Raw genomic sequence first — 23,474 nt, forward strand, 5'->3', positions numbered from 1 at the left:
AGTGTTCTTGCCTGGAGAGTCCCAGGGACAGAGGAACCTGGTGGGCTGCTGTCTGCGGGGTTGCACAGAGTCGGACACGACTGAAGCGGCTTAGCTGCTGCTTCCACTGGTGTCTAAAGGGTAGAGGCCAGAGATGCTGTTAAGTGTCCCAGTGCGCAGGGGACCCCACATGTACCACAAAGAATGATCTGGCCCAAAATGTCCACAGTGCTGAGGTTGAGAAACCCTAGCTGGGGGCCTCTGTCGAAAGACTGGGAGGCAGAATCGTCTTGAGGTCTGTCTGCTACATGTCGGGTAGCATGGAGCTGTCAGCCAGAACACCCACAGGTGACCTCTTCATGTGACCTTAACATGATGGCTGGGTTCCAAAAGCGAGAGCTGAGAGAGAGCAGAGAGCAAACGCATGTGAATCAGGTGGAAGTCATGCCTTCTACCACCCAGCCTGCCACTTTCACATGTTCTCTTGGTTGAAGAAGCCACGAAGTCCCACCTAGGTTCAAGGGGAGGGGAAATAGACTCCACCTCTTTGTGGGAATTGGCAGTGTTCTGCAGAATCATGCAGAACTGGAAGTACTGTGGTGGCTGTTTTTGGAAAACATAACATATCACATGCATCAGTCACTCTCCCTTCCCACCAAAGCGGGGAGGGAGCCAGCTCACCTGGCGGCCCTTACCCTTCCGTATGGCTTTGTTAGCATAATTGTTTATTGCTGTTGTGTTCTGTCCTGTATGAGAAGAAGGGACAATAAGAAAAGAGTAAAAATGAACCAAAGTGGGAAGGGGAAGTTGAGTCAGTAAAAACCATGAAAGCCCACTGAAAAGCAGAGAAGCATGGTGGCCCAGCCCTGTGCTAGCAATACTTTGCAGCTGGGCAGTGGGTTTGGGTTGCGGGGTGGCACTCTGATTTGGGTGATGAGTTCACCCTACATCTGCTCAGGACAGTGATAGCGATCAGTGAAAAGCTGACTTCCATCTACAATGGCCCACTCAGGTCTATTGTGTGCTAAAGTGTGAGTTAAGTGAAAATTCAATATCTACAAGTTGAAGACTGTCAGGATTATTTCAGCTGTGGTCATCTTTCAAACTCAGATATTCAGTTCACAGGGGGCTGTTCACTGGAAGTTTGGGCTTAAATATCAACGTGTTTTTAACATTTAACAATGTTGTGCTTTGACTTTTTTCTAAAAACTCGCTCTTCTTAGAAAAAGACAAACTTATATTTCACTTTTGTGTTTTAGATTTTGCTAAGCACGTTGACTTTTTAGAAGCCATAAGTAGTGCCTTGAGGGCCCTTTTGCAAACAATGGCCTCCAAGAACATTCCTCAGGTAAGGTTTTAAAAATTTTTATATGAAACTAGCCAAGATTCTGTATAATGGAGGCAAAATTTTTTAATTTTTTGAAGTAGTTAGTTCTATTAGAAGAGGAGTGCATGTCTTGTAAAGTGAAAGCAAAAGTACCTAAAGCGTAAAAAGTGAAGTCTCTTCCTTGTCGCCAGTCTGCCACCAGAGCGTGGTTTTATTCCTTTGTTTTGTGTTTGGCTGCACCAGGTCTCAGTAGCGGCATGTGGGATGATTTTCCTTGCGGCCCAGGGGCTTCTCTCTAGTTGTGGTGCTCGGGCGCAGTAGTTGCCCCTTGGCACGAGGGATCTTAGTTCCCCGACCAAGGATTGAACCTCGTTCCCTGCATTATAAGGTAGATTCTTAACACTGGACCACCGGGGAAGTTCCCTATACAATTTTATTTTTATATGATATAATGTGTTTGACATGTATTTTATATTTTCTCTGGAAACCATTTGTCTTTTTTTTAATGCTGCATTACAGAAATTTTCAATCATATCCTCCAAATACTCCACAGTGACCTGTCTATGCCTCTCTGATAGGTGCCTTATCGCTTTTATTTTTTTACTTTACATGAAGGAAATTTTCAAACGTTACGAAAAGCAGAGATAATAGTAGTTACCTGCAAGCATTATCACCTAGTGTCAACAAGTCATTCTTTGTTTTCTTTCTTTATTTTTGGCCGCGCTGGTCTTCGTGGCTGCGCGCGGGCTTTCTCGAGTTGTGGCAAGTGAGGGCCATTCTGTAGTTGGGGTTAATGGGCTTCTGCTCATTGCGTTGACTTTTCTTGTTGCAGAGCACGAGTGCTAGGGCTCATGGGCTTCACTGGTTGCGGCACATGAGCTCAGTAGTTGGGGCGCATGGGCTTAGTTGCCCCGTGGTGCATAAATCTTCCCAGACTAGTGGTCGAACCCGTGTCCCTGGCCTTGGCAGGCAGATTCCTAACCATTGGACTGCCAGGGAAGTCCCATCTCGTCTTTTTCATTTCTTTCATTTTCCCTACATTTTCGTTTTTGCTTCTTGGAATAGTTAAGGGAAATCATGTTATTTCACCCATGAATGTTTAATTGTGTGCTTCATTATGTTGTCTGTGACAGAAAATGAACTTTTAAAAAACTTAACCACATTACCATTATCTCAAACCCCCAAATTAACAGATGTTTTAAAATTATCATTTAATATGCAGCCTGAGTTCAGTTTTCCCTGATCGCTTTACAAATCTCTCTCTTTTTTTTTAGTGGTTTGTTCAAATCAGCATCTAAGCAGGATCCACATATTGTTCTTAGTTGATATTTTGGTCTCTTAAATATATATATTTTTATAATTCACATACCATATAGTTCTCCCATTTAAAGTATATAATTCAGTAATTTTTAGTACTGGACAAGGTAATGTTAACCCACTCCAGTATTCTTGCCTGAGAAAGCCCATGGACAGAAGAGCCTGGTGGGCTATAGTCCATGGGGTTGCAAAGAATCAGACATGACTGAGCAACTAGACAACAATTTTTCGCATGTTGACAGATTCTTAAATCTCTGAATCTATAACATCTCCCCTACCTGCCCACCTTTCCTCATACTGTCTTTCCATTGAATAAGTTATCATTTGTCCTAAAGAATTCTCAGATGTGGCTGGCTAAACAATGTTACTATTTAATGGGCCCATCTGTCTTCCATATTTCCTACAAATTGAGAGTTATGTCTAGAGACTTAATTAGATTCAGGATCAGAATTTTTAGACAAAAATAGTTTGTAGTGCTGTATGTATATTTTACTTTTATATCACAAGTGATACACTGTTGTAAAATAGCGGTGTTAAAATCTTAATGTCCATAGATTCACTTGTAGCAACCAGTGATTATTGTATAGATCCATTATTTCATTAGGGTTTGCAAGATGAAAATACCCTAATTTTGTCGTTCCTTTTACATTTATTAGCTGTGATTCTTCCATAAATAAGAACTTATTTCATCAATTTTTGGTAACTTTGGAATACACCTCATACCAAAAAAGGTAGGGTATGGCTCTCTCTCCCCACCCAACCCTTTTTCCCAGAAAATGAGCTGGTGTCCTAGCAGTCTCTAAAAATGATCAGTGAATTTTTTTTTTTTTTTAAGTATCATTATGAACTCATTATTATTTACTTCATCCTATGGCATATAGTTATTAGTTTCAAAGTAACGCTGTTAAACAGTACTGGATGCAGTTTAAGATTTCTTTGTGATTCTTTTTGTCCTTAGGAAGAAAAATCCCTCTAGGACTGTACAAATTACTATGCTTTAAAGTCGCTTTGAACGTATTCTCTTGTGTGGTTTGTTATAAAGTTAGCTTCAGTTTCAGCTTTTTTTAGAAGCATTTTTTGTTCGATAGCTCTAATTTTTATTTTTTAATTATATAAAATATTTACCCAATTTCAGAGTTAAAACTAAAGCAAAATATATTCAGGGGAAAATATAGTGTTTACACACAATGGAATATTATTCAGCTCTAAAGAGGACTGAAATTCTGGTACATATTACTGCATGAATGAGCCATGAAGACATTATGCTAAGTGAAATAACCAGACACAAAAGGACAAATATTGTATGAATCCTCTATAAGGGACCTAGAATAATTAAATTCATAAGGACAGAAAGTAGAAGAGTAGTTACCATGGGCTCAGAGAGCTATAGTTTAATAGGTTTAGGGTTGCAGTATGGGATGATGAAAAAGTCCTGGGGATGGATGTTGGTGATAGTTGCTTACACAGCAATGTGAATGTACTTACTGCCACTGAACTATACATTTTAAAACTGTTGAAATGGTAAGTTTTATACTTTATATGCACACACACACAAATATATGTAGAGGGATGTCTAGTTTCTGTCCATTTGCCCCTGTTCTTTCCTTTGTGCCATTAGTAATCATCCTTATTGATTTTTTTATTTATCATTCTATTGTTCTTTTTCAGAAAACATAAGCAAAATATGTATGTATTTGTATTTCACCCTTTTTTTTAAAAGGAGTGCTTCTGCACCTTGCTTTTCTCTCATTAATCATCATAGTATGCTAACATGTTTCTCATTTCTTTTTTACAGCTAGTTAGCCCTGCCTTGGGTACATATTCTGTATTTATTCACCATGTTTGCATTGATGGATTTTTTTAGTTCTTTCCAGTCTTTTGCTATTACAAATAGAACTGCAATGAGTAGCATTTTTACTGAAGTTCTGCTGTGTTTTTGCCATTATGTCTTTGTGGCCAATTTCTAGAGGTGGGCCTGTGGCTCAGAGAACAGATACATCAGTAGCTCTGCTCTAGGCATTGCTCTCGTCCCCCTTGGAAGTCTGAGCCATTTCAAGTCTCCACCAGCTTTGTTTGAGAGTGCCTGTATTGTCACACCCTCACAGAAGAATATGTTGTCAAAATGTTGGATTTTTACTGGTTTGTTGGGTGAGAAATTGTATCTCAATTTTAATCTGCATTTCTTTCATTATGAGGAGGTTGGAGATCGTTTCATGTCTTTTAAGGGCTTTTGCATTCTTTTTCTGTGACTTTCCTTGTCTTTTGCCAGCTTTGCTCCTGAGCTGGTGGTCTTTTTCCTTTGTATTAATGGGTAGATCCCAGGATTTCTCCCCGTTTACTGAAGCAGAAGCTCTGGGGAGGGGCCCAACAGTGTCTGTGTTTTAACAAGTTCTCCAGGCGATGGTCGTACACACAGATGTTTGAGAATCACAGATCTAAACCATGCTCACTCCCTCCTTTCTGAAATCCTCCAGTTTTGAGTAACATGTCACTAGACCACACCACCTACCTCTCAGTTACAGTCACCCGCCATCCCCAGGGGCCGCTCATTCCTTGAAGATTGCTGTTGTTGGACCCTGTTGTTTGCCACAGGTCCCATCATGATTCTGGGTGATTTCAGAATCCACATGGATACTCTTCCCAGGAACCTGGCTTTGCAGTTCTTGGGCCTCCTTTCCTCCTATGGGCTGTCTGCCATCCTTCCTTCCTTAGTCATTGCATGGCCACGCCTCTGGCTATCCGGTGCTATCCAGACTTGGCCTTCTTTCAGAGTCTAACGGGAAGTTGCTCATGTTTTACTATTAAATATAGTATATGATGTTGGCCTCTAATATATATCTTTTAAGTTTTATTCTTTTAATTTTATTCCAGAAACAAAACTTTTGACCTTCAGTTTCTATGAAATGGAAAGTGACATTTGCACTCTTGTGATACCTGCATCCATATGTGTGTGCACATCAGCTTAAGGCACTTCCCTGGCAGTCCAGTGGTTAAAACTCCATGCTTCTAATGCAGGGATGCAGGGGGCATGGGTTCGATTCCTGGTCGAGGAACAAAGATCCCACATGCCACATGCTGCGTGGTGTGGCCAACAATAAAGTCAAATCAGCTTAAAATAAAAATTATTACTATGTGGTGGAAGCACTGTATAATTGAATGCGTTTTACAGTCTTTAATAACTTGCCATAGCACACAAATCTCAAGAGTCAGCTCTTAGCTCGTGTAGATTCAGCCCATTTTTATTAAAGCTGCATGATCCTGTTTACATTTTCAAAACTTTTTTTTTGTGACCAGTGTTGAAAAGAAGTTAGAATCTCTTTGGTCTGTGTACATCTGAATGAAAATCTTCACAGGAGACAAACAGGAACTGAAGGCTCTTTTACAGGCTGCCGGCTATGATAGAGTAAGCGGTGACAGTGACGTGCGCAGACCTCATCCTAGTTCAGAATTAGTTGTTTTTAGGAGTGTTTAGAATATGTAATAACCTGCGCACCCAGAGTTTGTGTCACTTGTAGAACTGTGCCGCCAGTACAAGAGACTCTCGCCAATCCCAAGGCCTGTGCTGTTGGAATTGGCCGAGTTTAACACGCTAAATACACTCTCCTTCTCTTTCAACAGTGCATGACTCCCGACCAGCTGATGACTCTGTGCACCGCCGGTGTCCACAGTAGTAATGTGGGGGTGAGAGTGAACGTGGTTAGTATTTTGGGAATCACAGGCAGCGTCCTAGCCAAAGAAGATGGCACGCTTGACACCCTCAAGGTAAAACACTGTTCTTCCAGCCTGAACCATTAAATCACTAAAAATGGGAGAAGAGTGACTTTAAAATCACTCCTGTGGATTTTAAAATCTCCTGTGGATTTCATGAGACGAAGTCATATCAAGAAGTTGTTTATTAAGATATAAAGTATACCCTTTGGCCTGGTCTTACTCCATGAGTCAGACTGAAGAGTCGAGTTGCATTTTGCCGTTTAACTTTATTCTGGAGATGTTTTTCAAAAGTAAATTTGTCTTCAGTGGAAGGCCAAGGTTCAAAGTTGTTCAAGTTGACCCTGCGTTGACTGTTGCGTAAAATGTGTGCACATTATATTCTCCTTTGGATAAAGAGCAATCCAAACAGTTTTCCCAGCACACCAGGCTGAAGTGCAGTCTGCACCTGGCCACCCAGTTCATCCCAAGACCACTCCATAAATTTTAAGCGGCGACTCTGGTAGTGCCCACACACAAGGAACTCACTCAGCACGTTTGCTTCCAGCCCTTGGTCTAAGCAAGTTGTTCAGCAACTGCACGGCCAGAGGTACAGCCTAGTAACTAAAGGGACAGTAATAGTCAAGTTACCTTCTTTGTGCTAACAGTAATTGCCGAAGTGTGGATTACTGGTAGTGGGTAATAAACTGGTTATTACAGATTATTTCCTTTTTCTATATAACTTATTTATTTATTTTTGGCTGTAGTGGGTCTTCTTTGCTGTGCAGGCTTTTTCTCTAGTTGCGGTGCACAGACTTCTCTTGTGGAGCACAGGCTTTCAGGCTCGTGGGCTTCAGTCATTGCAGTATACAGGCTCAATAGTTGTGCATGGGCTTAGTTGCCCCAGAGCATGTGGGATCTTCCCAGATCATGGATCGAACCTGTGTCTCCTGCACTGGCAGGCAGATTCTTTACCGCTGAGCCCCCAGGGAAGCCCCTAAAGTACTTCTTAACTTGCTAAGAGCTTAACAGTGTGACTGCTATTTTTTAGAAGCCTGTTTCAAAAAGATGATATGTGCACATCCAAACCGTTTGAAAGTGAGAGTTGCTCAGTCCTGTCCAGTTCTCCATGACGCCCATGGACTGTATAGTCCAGAGCATTTTCCAGGCCAGGATACTGGAGTGGGTAGCCTTTTCCTTCTCTAGCGGATCTTCCTAACCCAGGGTTCGAACCCAGGTCTCCCGCATTGCAGGCGGATTCTGTACCAGTTGACCAACCAGGGAAGCTAAGGCACATCACTCCTACAGTGCCAGTCCCCTCGTTCCACTCCAGAGAGGCAGCCACTGTTCCCCATTCCTTCTGTGTCACTCCAGAGATTCTAATACATAGACCCTGAGTGAGAGAGCATGGCTGTATCGCTCTGCACAGGTACACATGTGCCAGTGAGCACATGTAGGTGTAGTCACTTCCCACCCCTTGAGACTGTAAAGTCCACGGCCCACTTGAGAGGAATAGCAAGTTTTTCTCAGGCATAACGTAAGATTTCCAAAATGTTTTTATTTAGTCACATTTTCAAGCATGAAGAAAAGTAGATAGTACAGTGAATTTTGTATAGCCATCAAGCGTATTTAAGTTATGAGTTTTCTATCATATTTTCTTAAAGTAGTTCCTCTGCTGAATGTGTTAAATTAATGACATCCTGGTATTGTGTCCTAACTGTCCAGTATGTGCGTCTTAAACATAAAGACAGTTTTTTTGTATGGCCACCATTATTATGCCATACACAATTATTTCTTAATATGTCTCCTGCTTGGTCCATATTCAGATTCTTCCAGTTGTCCCCAAGATAACTGTTTACAGATTGTCTGTTTAAAGCAGGACCTAAGTCAGGCCTCCGTGTTGTGCTTGGTTTGGGGTCTTCTAAGTCTCTCTCCATGGAGACCTTTGCCCCGTCTAGTACCTCCCACACCACCTCTTTCTCCCTCCGCTTCTGGGTCAGTTGGCTCCTAGTGTTCGGCCTTGTGGGTTTGTCCTGTTGCCTCCTCGTGGCGTTAAGTTTGTTCCTTTATCTTCTGAATTTCCTGCAGGGTGGAACTTAGATCTAAAGGCTGGGTTAGATTCAGGTGAACTTTTTCAGTAAGACTACTTCAAGGTGATGCTGTACATTTCATGTTTATAATAGGATATTGCATTGGTTTGTTTATATTTTTGGCTGTGCTTGGTCTTTGTTGGTACATGTGGGCTTCCTCTAGTTGCAGTGAGTGGGCACAGATCTTCTTTTCAGTGCAGAGGCTTCTCATGGCAGGGGCTTCTCTTGGTGCACAGCGCGGGCTTGGGCGCATGGGCTTCAGTAGCTGTGACTCCCGGGTCTAGAGTGCAGACTCCGTGGTTCTGGCGCATGGCCCTAACTGCTCCCCCGCGTGTTGGACCTTCCCAAACCAGGAGCTGAACCTGTGTCCTCTGCTTTGGCAGGCGGATTCTCAACCACTGTACCACCAGAGAAGTCCCAGTGGGATATTAAATTTAAATACTCTCCTAGAGGTTTTCTTGACCACTTAAATTTAGATGAGAAAGTGGAGGTCCAGAGTGAGTAGCAAGGGCCCAGAGTCACCCTGCTGCTTACAGTGGAGCTGCATTTCAGACAGCATTTGCACTCTCTCACCCGTGATGACAGGTGTGCACATTGCCCTTAAAGATGTAAATGGTGAAGCAAAACAACCAAAATAAACTAACTTAGCTCTTGACTGGTTCTTCACAGATTGGGAATAGTTTGTTCCTTAGCTAGCTAATGATAAAAAAAATGAGCGGATGTTAAAAATCATCACAGTAAAGCAAAATGAGATTATGTGTTCTTTATTTTTTTAATAGAGTGTTTCTCATATGATTTAAAAAGCAGGAGGTTTTTTGTTACTGATAATATTTATATGCATTTGACACCATGGGAAAAGCCTTCTTGATGGAGATAGATAGAAGGGAAAATTTAATAATTTCCAGTATCAGTCTTTCATATGTCATTTATGGATCTTAATTCACTTTATTTACTAATATAAACTAAGGTTTTGAATTTATCTTGTTTACATTATACTTAGTATTTTTGTAAGTATGTTAAGTCTTTAGTCTTTTAAAAGTGTTAACTTTTCCCTAGCATTTGTATGTAAAACTATGCGTGAATTGTTGTCACATTTAGAGTTAGTGTTTATTTTGAAAACTGACTTAGAATATTGGACGATCCTTTGCTGTATTTTGTTTTCTCCAGACTATCGGGTACTTTCTGCTTGAGGTTGCCACCAAAGACCCCTGTCTTGTGGTAGCGGGGGAGGCCTTGGACGCCCTCTTTGACGTTTTTGCAGATGGTAAAGAAGCTGAAATGGCCTCAGTTCAAATTAAATTGTTATCTACTCTGAAAGAATTCCAGCCAGTCTTCAAAATGAAGGTATGTAACATTTTATTTGGTTTCCCTGGTGGCTCAGTGGTAGAGTCCACCCACCAACGCAGGAGACGTGGGAAGATCCCCTGGAGAAGGAAATGGCAACCCACTCCAGTATTCTTGCCTGGGAAATCCCATGGACAGAGGAGCCTGGCAGGCTTCAGTCCGTGGGGTTGCAAAAGAGTCAGACACGACTTAGTAACTAAACAACAAATGGCTTATTTAGAAATGGTGAAGTCTCAGCATTCTGTGGGACAAGGGTGTGTGTGGTTCCCTGCTTGCAATCTTGGTGATTCACATAGCACTTCATCCCCGGTTCTGTGTAAATGCTTGTCAGCTGAGTCAGGGCGACTGAGCCCTTGCTGTTGAATCACTGTGACTTGAGCCAAAATGGTGTGGACAAGTTCCTCTCTCTGCAGTGGTTTAGCGATGTTAACAGTACTTATGTGTAAGCACTGCAGTCCGGCCTGCAAAGCACTTTCAGAGACAGTGTTAAATTTATTTTATATCGTGTAATGTGTTATAGGCTGACTTCATTTATTTCCCTTTGGTCCTCTGGAAAAAAAAAGGCAAACAAACTCTAAGCCAGCCTATAATGGAGAATGTAGCTACCTTCATTTGCCTTTTTATCGATCAATTGATTGATTCATCAGAGGCATCAAAGTTAACTTTGAGTCAAAAAGATAACTTAAAAAAACTGTTCTAGTGGTTGGGGGAAAGCAATGAAAAATTTTAAAAACAGCCTTTGATCACATATTTACAAATTTAAGTTGGCCAACTTTCCTCTTATCTAAATCTATGTATTTTATTTTGAGAAATAAAAATATTTGTGTTTTTTGACTTTACATTTTGAATTAAACTTTTGCCTTTAAATCTCTGTCAGGAAAGTAGAGGTTTTAATGGAAAATTAGCCTACTTTTGTTGCTTTCCAGTGTGTATTTCTTTTCTCTAACAAGCGTCAAAGGCAGAATTCAATTCCCATAGGCAGAACTCTGTGACAAGTTTTTAGGTAAAATGATAGCATGTCTAGAAATGTAAAATTTTGAATTTTTTTTTTAAGGTGTTAAAAATAGTTTTCTTTCCCAGAAGAAAAAAAAATAGCCACACATGCCATGCACATTCTCACAGGTATATCAGTGTTCATTTAGGAACATTAATAACTGGTTTGCTTTGTAACATTTTCATGTTTTGACATCTTACATTTAAAAATATAGTAATATAGTGGTTGACATTGAGTTAAACTTCACTAGTAGGTGAATTTAGTCTTGAGGGGGAAAAATTAGTTTGCTCTTAATTTTGCTTTGTTTAAGCCTCCAGTTTTGTTTGTTTGGGTTTTGTTTCGTTTTGAGATATAATTGACATATTACAACATAGTTTTAGGTGGGCAACATAATGATTGGATATATATATATATATATATATATATATATATAGCAAAATGATTACCACAATAAATTTAGTTAACATGCATCACCACACAGTGATAAATTTATTTTCTTGTAAAGAAAACTTTTAAGATCTACTTTCTTAGTAACTTTCAAATATATAATACAATGTTGTTAACTGTAGTCACCTTGCATTACACCCTCAGGACTGACTTCACTTACACAGTTGATCCTTGAATGACACTGTGCAGATCTACCTAAATACATGAATTTTCTTCTGTGGTAAATACTACAGTCCTATAGGATCTTCAGTTGGTTGGATCTTGGCCAACAGTGAACTTGTACTTGGATTTTCAACAAGGGGATAGGGAGTTGGCACCCCTAACCCCTGCAGTGTTCAGGGGTCATCTGGAACTGAAAGTGTGTACCTTTTGACCTCCTGCACCCATTTCACCCTCCCCACACCCTGAGGGGTTTATTTTTTGTTTTGGGGTGTTTTTTTTTTCTTTGTCTGTTTGTTTTGGCTGCTCAGTGTCTTAGTTGGGGCACACTGGATCTTCTGTCTTCGCTGTGGCATGCGGGATCTTTAGTTGGCAGCAGGTGGGATCTAGTTCCCTGACCAGGGATCAAACCTGGGCCCCCTGCATTGGGAGCATGGAGTCTTAGCCACTGGACCTCCAAGGACATTCCTTTGGTATTTATTTTTTAAGCAGTGAGAAGTTTTATTCCCACCTGTTCCCAGCCTGCCTTGTGGGTAACCAAACTGAATGGTGTTTCTCTGCACAAAGACAAATGTACGTTAGTATTTTTCCCCTTTATTATCCAACAGATAACATAATAGATTCACAGCCTTGTACTTTATGCGCTTTTACTTCACACTGTCTCCTAGAGACATTTCTAAACCAGTACAGGGAGGGTGTGGTGTCCACATTGTTCTTAAAGGTCACAGGCCCTCTAAACTTCTGAAAAAGGAGGCTGAAGGGAAAAGAGAAAATATCTCCTTTCCCTGAAGCCCCTGGGAAAGCAGATGTGGTTAAGAGTCATCAGACTCTGCAGAAGCAAATGCTTAGAGAGCAGTTATGTAAACTGTGAACTAGGAGAATAACCCTTCATCTCTGGAAAGTCCATTGTTCTGATTGATTTGCATACATAGTATGCATTGCAGTGATAGTGCTATTTAACCGAGTGTTTTTCTTTTCTCAAAGCTATAAAGCCCTGATGAAGTGTCTTTGTTAGCCAGAATGGCAGCATGCAGTTTTTTATATGACTGTCTTTTGAAAATGAAACCACAGTTGCATTAAAGGCTGTTTGGTTTATATTTAGCCCCAAATTGCATTTAAACACAGCACAATGCATTTTACTAAAAAACTTCTCTAGAGCAGACATCCTCAAAAGTGCCCTGTATCAGCAGTGCCAGCATCACTTGGTAACTTGTTGTAAATGCAAATTCTCAGGCCCAACTCCAGACCTATCAAAAATCAGAAACTATGTGGACCGGCCTTGTTGTTGCTTGGTCGCTTAGTCATGTCCAACTCTTTGTGACCCCATGGACTGCAGCATGCCAGGCTTCACTGTCCTTCACTATCTCCTTGAGTTTGCCTAAATTAATGTCCATTAAATTGGTGATGCCATCCAACCATCTCATCCGCTGTTGTCCCCTTCTCCTCCTGCCCTCTCTTTCCCAGCATCAGGGTCTTTTACAATGAGTTGGCTCTTTGCATCAGGTGGCCAAAGTATTGGAGCTTTGGCAATCTGTTTTTTAAATAAGGCTTCCAAATGGGCTTGTCTGGTAGCTCAGCTAGTAAAGAATCTGACTGCAATGCAGGAGATCCCAGTTTGATTCCTGGGTTGGGACTATCCCCTAGAGAAGGGTTAGGCTACCCACTCCAGTATTTTTGGGCTTCCCTGGTAGCTCAGCTGGTAAAGAACCCACCTGCAATGCGGGAGACCTGGGTTCGATCTCTGGGATGTGAAGATCCCCTGGAGAAGGGAATGGGTACCCACTCCAGTATTCTGGCCTGTATAGTCCATGGGAGCGCAAAGAGTTGGACATGACTTAGCAGCTTTCACTTTGACTTTTCCAAATGCTAAAATTTGAGAACTACTGCTTAAGATTAGTGGAGAAGGCAATGGCACCCCACTCCAGTACTCTTGCCTGGAAAATCCCATGGATGGAGGAGCCTGGTAGGCTGCAGTCCATGAGGTCACTAAGAGTCAGACACGACTGAGTGACTTCACTTTCACTTTTCACTTTCATGCATTGGAGAAGGAAATGGCAACCCACTCCAGTGTTTTTGCCTGGAGAATCCCAGGGACGGGGGAGCCTGGTGGGCTGCCGTCTGTGGGGTCACACAGAGTCGGACATGACTGAAGCGACTTAGCAGCAGCAGCAGCAGCTCAAGATTAGAGGTGGGGGTTAGTTCATATACCATAATACTCATTCTTTTCAAAGTCTACAATTCAGTTTTTCTTGTAAGTATCATTAAAAAGGTGCACAGGATTTCCCTGGTGGGCCAGTGGTTAAGAATCCTCCTGTCAGGGTGGGGAACATGGGTTCAATCCCTGGTCGGGGAAGATCCCACATCCCGAGAGGCAACCAAGCCCGTGCACCACAGCTGCTGAATCCCCTCATCGGAGTTACTGAAGCCTGTGCACCCTAGAGCCCGTGCTCTGCAAAAGGAGAAGCCTCCACAACGGGAAGACCATGCCCCACAACTAGAGAGTAGCCCCTGCTCGCTGCAGCTAGAGAAAGCCTGCGCACATCAATGAGGACTCAGCACAGCCAGAAATAAATAAAAAATAAATAAAAGTTGCATGATCTAATTTATCTTTATTACAGCTCATATACTGTGTTCCATCACCTTGGAAGTGAAAATGTTCCACCAATTGCTGGCAACTGTTTGTTCTAAAAATAAATACACCCCAAATTAAATGCTTTCTTATTTAAAGGACTTAGTGGTAGATACCAAATCTTATATGATATTTTTTTGGCAGATACGAAAAGAAGGGAGAACTAAATACAGTCCAGATCAGCTGTGTGTTCTTGACAACGTGAAGATGAATTTGAGAAGATTTGTCGCTTATCAAGAAATTGTTGAGAAAAGACTGACTACTTGAACCATTGAAAGAGACCAGTCCTCACCCCAAAGTTTTCAACAGTGAAGAATACTAGAGGGTTTCCTTTCAGGGTGTTTTTTCTGAAAGTCATTTTTTTTTTTTAATGACTTGGTGTTCTGTGTATTAATTTGAAGTTGATAAAAACTCCAGGACATGTCAGAAACTCTTTTTAAGCTCTGGGATCTGTGTGGCATTTCTAGTGCTCTCATGTTTCCAGCATGTTTTAATCACTGGAAACCCAAAGGTTGGAAACACAGTGAATCTCAGGTGCTTCTTCGTGAGCAGTGTAGACACTGCCAAGCAATCATGTTCCCTTGAATTTTGCAGAAGAAAATCCAGAGCATAACTTGGATGCTCTTTTAAGCCAATATCATTTTATAATAACTAAATATTTAACTGAAATGTGAAAACATGCTTTATAACTTTTTGGTATGAGATCAATTATGCCTACTTTTCATGAGTTGGATTCATATTCCACTATTTAGTAGACTATACTCCTCGCTAGTGAGGCCATCATCACCCTCTGTACAAAAGGATCTGATCCGTAACATCACTCCTTATTTAATTTGAAATGCAATCAAAATTGGGAGAATATGTTTTTTAATAAATAATTTTTAAATTGAAAGCTTTGTGTCTTGCAAAATCTTTTTTAAAATACCAGATAACCCTATTCCTGGGTGTCTGCTTGCTAATGGATCTTGCTTTGAATATATGTGTGCTATTAAAAACAGGATTTATAAAGGGAGGTGGGATGAAATGGGAGATTAGGATTGACATATATCCACTATGGATAGTATGCATAAAGTAACTCATGAGAGCCTACTCCATGGCATAGGAAGCTTTACTCGGTGCTCTGTGGTGACCTAAACAGGAAGGAAATCCCAAAAAAAGGGATAAATGTAAACATACAGCTGGTTCACTTTGCTGCACAGCGGAAACTAACAGCAGCAAAGCAACTACTCCGGTAAAAATTAATTTTTAAAAAAAGACATCTTAATTCTGCGAATCTCCAGCGTCGTTACCAGTGTCCTTGAAGAAGCAGGTGGCGGGTGGATCAAAGGGAGGGAGTTTCAGTGCACGGCCCCTCTCCCAGGTCCGTTGTCTGTCCACTTGCCTGACCAGAGGAGTTGGAGATTTGAAAATTTCCCTACTGTAGATCTCAGTTGATCTGTTAAAAGGCCCAATACCCAGCATAGGACTTTAGTTAACTAACATCCATCACCTCACGTAGTTAAACGTTTCTTTCACCTTGTGGTAAGACTCTTTAGGATCTGCTTTCTCAGCAGCTTTCAACTGTACAATACGATATTAACTGTAGTCAGTATGCAGTACGTTACATGCCCAATAATTTATAATTGGGAGTTGGTACTTTTGACTGCCTTCACCCATTTTGCTTGCCCTCCAGCATCCAACCCCAGCCCCCTGCCTCAAGGCAACTGACAATCTATTCTCTCTTCTCTATGAGTTTTGTTGTTTGGTTGTTAGGTTCCACGCATAAGCGAGATCAAACAGTATTTGTTTTTCTGTGATTTATTTCACTTAGCATAATATCCTCAAAGTATATCCTTGCTGTCACCAATGGCAGGATGTCTGTCTTGTTTATGGTTGAATAATATCCTGTTGTGTATGCACTACATTTTCTCTATCCATACATCCACTGATGGACATTAAGTTTGTTTCCCTGTCTTGGCTGCTATGAATAAGGCTGCAGTAAGCATGCAGTGCAGCTATCTGTTTCCTACAGTGATTTTGTTTCCTTCAGATCTATACCCAGAGTTGGAATTTCTGGATCATGTGATGGTTTTATTTTTAATTTTCTGAGGAACCTCCCTACTGTGTTCAATAGTACCTACACCAATTTACTTTCCCACCAATACTGCACAAAGATTCCCTTTTTCCACATCTTCACCAACACTTAGCTCTTACCTTTTTGAAAATCATTCTAGCAGGTGTAAGGCTCATTGTGGTTTTGAGAGACAAATTCTTTCAGTGAAGAAAAGTTTCAGAGTTCTCCCTGCATCAAATATTTATAGCATATATTCATTTTCAAAGAGAATAAAATTTCCAATTTTGTCATCTTTCCCACACTTTCTAACCCATAAACATTATGTGAAATATCTAGCAAGGGCCTAGTTCATAGTAGGCTCTCGATAAATAAATTTGTCAAATAAATGTTAGTGATTTTCTGTCTTATTAAGCAAGCTTGTTGCAGTTGTTCAATGCAAAATCATTCTATGGAACAGTAGAATGTGAGTTATTACATTGGAAATGTGCCCCCCAGTTTTTTAGGCTCTGAGGCATTAATAGTCTGCACTGCTATCATTTAATTTTGCTGCTCTGAACAACAGGAAAGATAGGAAAAGATTAAATGTACAGCTGTTTATATACTAACTCAGTAAGCATATGAATGTTATTCACAGCACTGCAAAATAGAAACTATAGTTTTTTTTTTCCTGAAGGAAAAAATTTGCTTTAAAATATAGTTGTTTGCAAATTATCCGGAATGGTCCATTAAAAAGATACACTGTTTTTAATAGTTGAAGTATTCAAGCTTATGTGACAGCCTTTGTTCTAGAAGATACCTTTAAGTGTCCAGCCTGCCATGGCATGCTATCCAAGGAAATAAAAAATCACTGCTTTAGTTGTCTTTTTCTGTAACATGGAAACTCATTTTAAGATAGAATTGATTTTGAAATATTAGTCACGTAATTACATTTCTTTATCTGTAGTTTTATCTTTTGCCTTTATCTAGTCTTTTAAAAAAAATACCTCTGAGTTATCAAGATTGAGAAAATTTCTTCTCTCTTAAGCGTTCCTGTTCAGCCAGTTCTGTTGTAGCCTTGCTCCCTGCCTTTTTGAAATTGCATGGACCAATACTTGATTGTACAGGCAGAACTTAGAAACGTTGCAGATTTGGGTCTAGACAACCACATTAAAGCAAGCATCACAATAAAGTGAATCACGAATTTTTTATTTCCCAGTGCTTGTACTATGGTCTATTAAGTGTGCAATACCTTAACTTTCAAATCCTTTATTGCTAATAAAAATGCTACCCATCATCTGAGCCTTCAGGGAGTTGTAATCTTTTTGCTGGGAGAGGTTCTTGCCTTGATGCTGATGGCTGCTGACCGATCAGAGTGGTGGTTGCTGAAGCTTTGAGGCTGTTGCGGCAATTTCTAAGTCACCAAGGAAACATCCATGGCCTCTTTCTTTCGCAAACAAGTTCTTTATAGCATGCAAAGGTGTTTGATAGCTTTTTATCTATACAACTTCTTGCAAAATTGGAGTCAGTCCTCTCAAACCCTGTTCCTACTATGTCAACTAAGTTTTTGCTTATCAGTGAGAAGAACTCCTCATCCATTAAAAGTTTTAAAATGAGATTGCAGCAGTTCAGTCACATCTGCAGACTCCACTTCTGATTCTAGGTCTCTTGCTATTTCCACCACATCTGCAGACTCCACTTCTGATTCTAGGTCTCTTGCTATTTCCACCACATCTGCAGACTCCACTTCTGATTCTAGGTCTCTTACTATTTCCACCACATCTGCAGTAACTTCCTTCATGGAAATTCAGAACTTCTCAAAGTCATGCGTTAGAGTTGGAGTCATCTTCTCCAAAACTCCTGTTAATGTTGCTATTTTGACCTCTTCCCATGAACCATGAGTGCTTTTAATGGTATCTAGAATGGTGAATCCTTTCTACAAGGTTTTCAGTTTATTTTACCCAGGTCCACCAGAGGAATTTCTATCTCTGGCAGCTATAGCCTTATGAAATCTATTTCTTATAATAAGACTTGCAAGTGAAAATTACTCTTTATCCATGGACTTCAGATTGGAAGTTGCATTAGCAGGCATGAAAACAACATTAATCTAATTGTACATCTCCATCAGAGCTCTGAGTGACCAGGTGCATTGTCAATGAGCATTAATATTTTGAAAAATCTTTTCTGAGCAGTAGGTCTCAACAATGAGCTTAAAATATTCAGTAAACCATGTTTTAAAACATGACATCACATAACAGATGTGCTGTCATCTAGACTTCATTGTTTCACTTACAGAGCACCAGTAGAGTATATTCAGCATAATTCTTAAGGGTACTAGGACTTTAGGAGTGAAAAAGGAGTATTGGGTTCAACTTAAAAGTCACCAGCTGTATTAGCCCCTAACAAGAGAGTCAGCCTGTCCTTTGAAGCTTTGAAACCAGGAATTGACATAACCTCTTCAGCTATAAGTCCCAGATGGCATCTTCTCCCAGTATAAGGATGTTTCATCTCTAGGGAAAATCTGTTGTTTAGTGTAGCCACTTCCATAGACAGAGGAGCCTGGTGGGCTGTAATCCAGGGGGTCGCAAGAGTTGGACATGACTGAGTAACTGACCACAAACACACACACACCCCTCATTAACTCTGAGAGCTAAATCTTCTGGATAAACTTGCTGCAACTTCTATAGCAGCACAGGCTGCTTCACCTTGCTCTTTTACGTTATGGAGAGGGTTTCTTTCCAGAAACCTCATGAACCAACCTCTGCTACCTTCTAGCTTCCTTCTGCAGTTTCTCACCTCTCTCAGGAGTCACAGAATTATAGAGTTAGGGCTTTGCTTTGGATTAGGTTTTGGTTTACAGGAATGTTGTGGGTGGTTTGATCTTCTATCCAGATCACTAAAATTTTCTCCATTTCAACTATAAGGCTCTTTGACCTTACATTCATGTGTTCACTGAAGTAGCACTTTGCATTTCCTTCAAGCCCTTTTCCTTTGCATTCACAACTTGGCTAACTGGTGCAAGAGCCTGAGTGTTTGGCCCGTCTTGGCTTTCACCTGACTTTTTCACCGTTGATGTTTTTAGTCACTAAGTTGTGTCCGACTCTTTGTGACCCCATGGACTGCAGCACACCAGTCTTCCCTGTCCTTCACTATCTCCCAGAGTTTACTCAAACTCATGTCCACTGAGTCAGTGATGCCATCCAATCATCTCATCCTCTCTTGCCCCCTCCCCCTCTTGCCTTCAGTCTTTCCCAGCATCAGGGTCTTTTCTAAGTAGAAGGGTCTTCTCTACTGAGCTTAATCTAACTTTTGATTTAAAGTGAGAGATGTGTGACTCTTCTTTTCACTTACACACTTAGAGACTAGTTAGGACTATTCATTGGCCTAATTTCAGTATCGTTTTGTCTCAGGGAATAGGGATGCCCAATAGAGGGAGAGTTCATGGAACAGCCCGTTGGTGGAGCAGTCAGAACACACACAAAACTTGGGAATCCCCTGGGGGTCCAGTGGTTAAGAATCCACCTTCCAATGTGGGGGACATGGGTTGGACCCCTGGTTAGGGAACCGAGATTCCACGTGCTGTGCGACAGCTGACCCTATGTGTGGCAACTACTAAGGCCGTGTGCCACAACTAGAGAAAAGCCCGTGCTGCCGTGAAGATCCCAAGCACTATGATTAAGACCCAACACAGCCAAAATTAGATAAATCATTTTTTTTAAATAAAGGGAACACACAACATTTATTAAGTTTATTATCTTATCTTATGGCATCACTAACTCAATGGACATGAGTTTGAGCAAGCTCCGGGGGTTGGTGATGGACAGGGAGGCCTGGCGTGCTGCAGTCCATGGGGTCGCAAAGAGTTGAACATGACTGAGGACCTGAACTGAACTGATCTTATCTAGGTGTGGTTCATGGTGCCCCCAAATAATTACAATAGTAAAAATCAAAGATCATTGACCACAGATCACCATAAAAATATAACAATAGTGAAAAATTTGAAATATTGTGAAAATTACCAAAATGTGACACAGACACAGAGTGAGCAAATTTGTAAAACAACAACAACAAAAAAAATGCTATTATCTGTGAAGCACAAGTTATGCCTAATTTAACTCATATATGGAACATGGGCCATGTTAGCACTCTCATCTCCATATCCAGAAACTCTTTGTGTTCAGCAGCAATAAAGTTGTATTATACGATTTTAAGACATCTGCTTTTAGGACCAGAATACTTCCTTTCCTTGCCATTTTATTTTTCAAAAATATAGATTTATAGAGTATTGTTAGTCCATATATTCTTTCCCCTTCAAAATAAAGTTTATCATTGTCTCTATCTTGTTAGTGCTTAGATTTATTTCTTTTAAAAATTATTCCGTGTTAATTTCTGCTGGACAGCAAAGTGATTCCATTTTATACGTGTATATATTATTTTTCATATTCTTTTCCATTATGATTTATCACAGGATATTGAATATAGTTCCCTGTGCTGTATAGTAGGGCCTTGTTGTTTGTCCATCCTATATATATGAGTTTGCATCTGCCAACCTCAAGCTCCCAGTCCTTCCCTCCCCCACTCCTCTTCCTCCTTGGCAACGACAGCCTGTTCTCTGTGTATATCAGTCTGTCTCGGTTTCATAGATGAGTTCATTGTGTCATGTTTTAGATTCCACGTATAATGACATCATATAGTATTTGTCTTTCTCTTTCTGACTTATTTCACATGGTATGATAATCTCTGGGTCCATCCATGTTGTTGGAAATGGTATGATTTCATTCTTCATTATGGCCTAGTAATATTCCATTGTATATATGTATCACACCTCCTTTATCCATTCATCTCTTAATGAACATTGAATGTCCTGACTACTGTGAATAGCGCTGCTATGAACATAGGGATGCTTGCGTCTTTTCAAATTATACTTTTGTCTGGACATATGCCCAGCAGTGAGACTGCTGGGTCATATGGTAGCTCTATGTTTCGTTTTTTGAGGAACCTCCATACTATTTTCCATAGTGGTTACACTAATTTACCTCCTTACCAACAGTGAGAAAACGAGGGTTCCCTTGAATGGCCATTCTGATTAGTGTGAAGTGGTACCTCATTGTACGCCTAGATTTATTTCTAAGCATTTATTTTTATTTCTAAGCATTCATTTGATTTATTTATAAGCCTTTATTTCTGTTTTAACTGGACTGTGGTAGTGATTGATTGTCTGCTGCCAAAGAAATTCTTGGTCCTTTGGTTGATTCTGCCCTAGAACTTGGACTGTTGTGGAGCCAATGAAAAGTCGAGGGTTAGGGAGATATTCCCAGCAGGAACCAGAGGCCTGAGGTCACAAGGGTGTTCTCTTTGGGGAGGCAGTTTCTTACTAGACGGTTCCTATGACTGCACGGGGTCCCTTGTGTGCTGTGTATTTCCAGAACCTGATCCTCCTGCCCTCTCATTAATTTTGTGAGCTACCCTAGAATAATAAGAATAAAAGAATAAGAATAATAAGCTTTTTTTTAAGTTTAAATTTTTTATTTTGTCTTGGGGTATAGCCAATTAACAGTGTTGTGATAGTTTCAGGTGAAGTGAAGGGACTCATCCATACATACACATGTGTGTATCCATGCTCCCCTAAACTCCCCTCCCATCCGAGGAGCTGCCACATAACGCTGAGGGGAGTTCCATGTGCTATACAGTAGGCCCTTGTTGGTTATCCATTTTAAATGCATCCCTGTGTATGTGTCCATCCCAAACTCCCTAACTATCCCTTCCCCCCGGCAGCCATAGGTTCGCTCCTAAGTCTGTGAGTCTCTCTGAATAAACTGTTTTTAATAGTCACTCTCAGTTTCTGCTGCTTGCAACCTAAAAACCCTGATCTTTCTAATGCTTTTCTGGGCACATCCATCTATACCTACATGACTATGCTCTTTCTACAACAGGGACAGAATGTTCAGCAGCTTGGCTTTTTCCTTTAGCAGTAACTCAGAGATGTCATGTCAGAATCGTGAGTAGGTCTTAGGGTAAACCTTGCTTCTTGAACAGGAAAAATCACTTCATTTCCACCTGAGAGTCTGTTAGATCTCAGCCTGATAGATTGGGGTGGTTTGCTTTTTTATAGGCCTCTTCTTTTTTTTTTTTAATTGAAGTATAGTTGATTTACATGTTTTATTAATTTCTGCTGTGCAGCAAAGTGATTTATACACACACACATACACATACACACACACACACACACACACACACACACACACACGGGCTTCCCTGGTGGCTCAATGGCAAAGAATCTGCCTGCCAATGCAGGAGATGCAGGTTTGATCCCTGGGTTGGGAAGATCCCCTGGAGAAGCAGATGGCAACCAGTATTCTTGCCTGGAAAATTCCATAAACAGAGGAGCCTGACAGGCTGCAGTCCATGGGGTCACAGAGTTGGACACGACTGAGCACACACATATGCACACACATATATAAACATATTTATACATTCTTTTTAATAATTCTTTTCCATTATGACTTATCACAGGATATTGAATATAGTTCCCTGTGCTACACAGTAGGACCTTGTTTGTCTATTTCATATATAATGTGGAATGGATATTTGCATCTCTAGGCCTGTTCTTGAGACAGCACTTTTAAACATTCTTTTGAGTCTTCCAGTGATTTGGAGAATTGAATCTCCTCATTTGTTGGAGGCAATCCCAAACTTGTATTAAAAATAAACCCCAAAGAACTATAAGATGGAGACCAGAGATTTTTAGAAATCTAGTACTTATTATACAGTAGTAATTCCTAGCCTTTTCCAGGTCATTAATTATGCTGAGAGTCTGATGAAAATCATAGACCCTTCAAATAAATGCACTGTGTTAGTACTTACCTCCTGTGTAACAAGTTATCCCAAATTTAATAGCTTAGAGCAACAAAATTTATTACCTCACAGTTTCTGTGGATCAGGAATTCAGAAGCAGCTTTAGCTGGGTGGTTCTGCCTCAGGGTCTCACAAGATTGCAGTAAAGATATTGCCCAGGGCTGCAGTCAGCCGAAGGCTTGACTGGGCTGGAGGCTTTCTCCAAGGTGGCCCATTCACTTGGCTATTGGCAGTCAGCCTCCATCCTCATGACACAGCAAGTGGCTTTCCCCAGAGTCAATATTCTGAGAGAGAGAGAGAAGGAGAAAGCTGTGATGCCTTTTATAATCTGTTTTCAAGAATATGAAAAAGAATATGTATACGTATCACCGAATCACTTTGCTATACAGCAATTAACACAACATTGTAAATCAACTCTACTTCAACAGAATTTTGAAATTAAATAAAACTGTTTTCAGAAGTAGCACACCATCACTCCAGCCATGTTCCATTTGTTGTAAGTGAGCCACTAAATCCACCTATAGTCAGGAAGGGGAAAGTAAGTTCCACATCTTTAAGAATGGAATAGCAAAGAATTGGTGGGCATATTTTTAAACATACGTACCTTTATTCTGCAT

The 23,474-nt window shown here is 40.6% G+C and overlaps 1 protein-coding gene across 2 annotated transcripts in view; it reads left to right on the forward strand.

Moving 5' to 3' along the window:
• HEATR3 (HEAT repeat containing 3) overlaps window positions 1–14,865 on the forward strand; it is a 35,980-nt gene extending 21,115 nt beyond the window's left edge. For both annotated transcript variants that reach the window (XM_061138460.1, XM_061138461.1), the window contains 4 exons: window positions 1,239–1,327; window positions 6,242–6,385; window positions 9,568–9,744; window positions 14,118–14,865. In XM_061138460.1, coding sequence (XP_060994443.1) covers window positions 1,239–1,327; window positions 6,242–6,385; window positions 9,568–9,744; window positions 14,118–14,240 — 533 coding nt within the window. In that variant the 3' untranslated portion in view covers window positions 14,241–14,865. The remainder of the gene's footprint in view (window positions 1–1,238; window positions 1,328–6,241; window positions 6,386–9,567; window positions 9,745–14,117) is intronic.
• Window positions 14,866–23,474: the final 8,609 nt, after the last annotated feature.

This window comes from Dama dama, chromosome 4 (assembly GCF_033118175.1).
Source record: "Dama dama isolate Ldn47 chromosome 4, ASM3311817v1, whole genome shotgun sequence".
NCBI classification, from domain to species: domain Eukaryota; kingdom Metazoa; phylum Chordata; class Mammalia; order Artiodactyla; family Cervidae; genus Dama; species Dama dama.